At 40.3% G+C, this 2,859-nt stretch overlaps 1 protein-coding gene across 1 annotated transcript; it reads left to right on the top strand.

The window, feature by feature from the left end:
* Positions 1 to 5: 5 nt before the first annotated feature.
* On the top strand, positions 6 to 812 carry LOC104613767 (C-C chemokine receptor type 2-like; the record flags this gene model as incomplete). The annotated part of the gene is made up of 1 exon (XM_010293413.1): positions 6 to 812. A coding segment is annotated over one exon (807 nt), but the record flags the coding sequence as incomplete, so codon positions are not given.
* Between the last annotated feature and the right edge of the window lie 2,047 nt (positions 813 to 2,859).

Raw genomic sequence — 2,859 nt, 5'->3', positions numbered from 1 at the left:
CTCTCCCTTTTTGGGCTTATTATGCTGTTCACGACTGGATTTTTGGGGAGGCGCTGTGTAGGATTCTCTCAGGTGTCTACCTCCTTGGCTTCTACAGCGGCATCTTTTTCATAATCCTGCTGACCCTAGACAGGTATCTGGCCATAGTGCATGCAGTGTTTGCTTTAAAAGCTAGGACAGTTACCTACGGCATCCTCACCAGCATTGTCACTTGGGCTGTTGCTATTTTTGCTTCTGTTCCTGGGATAGTATTTCACAAAACTCAAAAGGAAAATTCACGTTATACTTGCAGTGCTCATTATCCAAGTGAAGCCACAATAAATTGGAAGTACTCCTATATTTTAAAGATGAACATTCTGGGACTTATTGTTCCAATGCTCATTATGATTTTCAGTTACTCACAAATTCTAAAAACATTATTGAGATGCAAGAATGAGAAAAAACAGAAGGCAGTCAGACTTATTTTCGTGATCATGATTTTTTATTTCATCTTCTGGACACCGTTCCACATTTCTTCTTTTTTGCATACATATCAAAGTTCACTTTTCGACACAAATTGTGAAATCAAAAGTCAACTGGAGAAAGCAGTCCAGGTGACAGAAACAATCTCAATGATCCACTGTTGTATCAATCCTGTGATCTATGCATTTGTTGGAGAAAAATTTAGGAAATATCTTTACACCTTTTTCCGAAAGCATGTTGCAGCCCACCTCTGCAAAAAATGTCCAAATCTTTATCATGAAAAATTAGAAAGAGTTAGTTCCACATTCACTCCATCCACTGCAGAGCATGACATCTCTACTGGACTGTAAAAATATATTAAAACATTACTTAGTAAATGTTGCATTGCTCACTTTGCCTTAAGGACTGCCTGATATTATTTAACATCTTTATTATCAACCACTACTGAAAACCGTATGACCCTCAATTCTTGTGGTTAACTGTTCCCTGGGGTTACAGTGTTGTCCATTCTTAAATTAAGAGAATCAGTGAGTTCTCCAGGAAATGTTAATGCCATAGCTGAATCACATCAAGATTTAAATGGGGCCCAGAATAGTATGATTCTGTTTCTTGACCCAAATTCTGTAAAATGAACAAATTCTAGTGAGATCTACCTGGGAAGAATACAATATTGAAGAGACTAAGGAGTAATATGTCATCTCATGAGAGCCATTTACTGTTACGTGAACGTTTTAAGATAAACATTGGGAGGAAGCTTTGAGGATCTATGTACCTGTTTAGTATTCAACATTGATGAAACAGCTTTTGGAAGTGACTGTATTCTTTCTGCGACATGGTCAGGCAATTGATAGGGGGAGGCTTTTAGTTTTCTTCATTTCCCCCCCGCCTCTTATTTTCCCCATATGAATAACAGACATTTCCATAAAAAGGAATTTGAGAATGAATATGAGATATATCAAGATAATATCTCTCCTCTAATGGGAGAGTTGAATGACCTTTATCTTACTGGGGACATTTAACCCAAGGATTTATCTGTTAGCTAATAGTGTAGTCATTTTTAAACATAAACCTTTTGACTATAGGCTAAGTTATAGTATTTTGATTCTAGTTCTTTAATTTTTTGCCTGCTGTATCACTGTTCAGTTGCTAACATTTTCCAAAGTAGGATTTTAATGGGCAAAATTGTGATTTTTGTGGGTGCAATTTTGCAAGTAACTGTGCACATCAAGTCTACTGACCGCACAGCAAGACAACGTTGCACCTCCAAAAAACCATGAGCTTGTTTCTGACAAATCATATCCCTCCCAGGAAAACAGCACTTAGCCAATAAAAGCACATCAGCAAAGATCTGCAAGGCCCGAATGAAAATTACCTTGGTATTCAGTATGCAAGATTCTGTATGAAAGGAATATCAGGACCCTCTGAAGGATTTTGGAGACCATGAGCACTGTACTGAGTGGAGGCCTCCCTAGTTCTGGACAGGTAAATCATGTGTGTAGGGGAAGACTTTACATGGCAGACGCAGTAAGTGTGTCAGGCTAGGCTCCCGCGTGAGAAAAACATGCTCGGTGAGTCTGATGCTTGGGATACACTCCTAGAGAGACGGTAGCCTTGGAACTGCAAAAGCAGCCAACTGCAGAGGAGACAGACCCACTTTGCCTTTGAAGGAGAAGAGTGCCCATAGCCAACTGGTGCCTCAATTAGAGCTGCATGCTAATTGAAGACTCGAGACCGTTGGTCCACTGGTGTCCTGTGGCCATACATTTATGCCATTATTAGGAGTTTCCCTGTAAATGAAAGTGGTGTTCTAGGGATGTGATGTTAGTAAAGAAGAGGGAGAGGGATGGTGAAGAACTTCTTGCTCCAAACTCTAAGGAAATGCAGGTGAGCGCTCCTTTATGCAAGTGAACGGTTCTCTTGCTTTTTTCCCCGTTTACTTCAAAGGGATGTAAAGCCTTGCTCAGGGAAACCTGGCAGGGCAGGTTCAACTAGTCTCCAGGCAACATAAGGACACCAGAGAGGATTCCACACTGCTTAGCATTAGGCACATGACTCAGAAGCCTAAATGAACAACAGACCTTTTCAAGGTCCCTCAGTGGTCAGTAAAGAAAAAGAGATGCCCGAGTCAGAAGCAGACATATGATTTAAATGGCCTCTGGGGAAGATTACCTGTCTGACTGTAGAAGGAGCCTGGAAATGCCAGCCTCTTAATTTAAGTATCAGATGCCTTAATCTGGGTGGTGCAAATACTCTTCCCCCTCTAGCCTTAAAACATCAAGGCACTGCTTCTATTAGTTTTTAGCTTTTATCCTGTCAGCTATTATAACCTGGCCACTACCTTGTGATATTAATAGCCACAGATAGACTAAAGAAAAGACCAAAAACTATCCTAACAGT

The sequence above is a fragment of the Phaethon lepturus genome, unplaced genomic scaffold (genome assembly GCF_000687285.1).
Source record: "Phaethon lepturus isolate BGI_N335 unplaced genomic scaffold, ASM68728v1 scaffold7928, whole genome shotgun sequence".
In the NCBI taxonomy this organism is placed as follows: domain Eukaryota; kingdom Metazoa; phylum Chordata; class Aves; order Phaethontiformes; family Phaethontidae; genus Phaethon; species Phaethon lepturus.
This window is presented reverse-complemented; position numbering and strand designations above follow the sequence as displayed.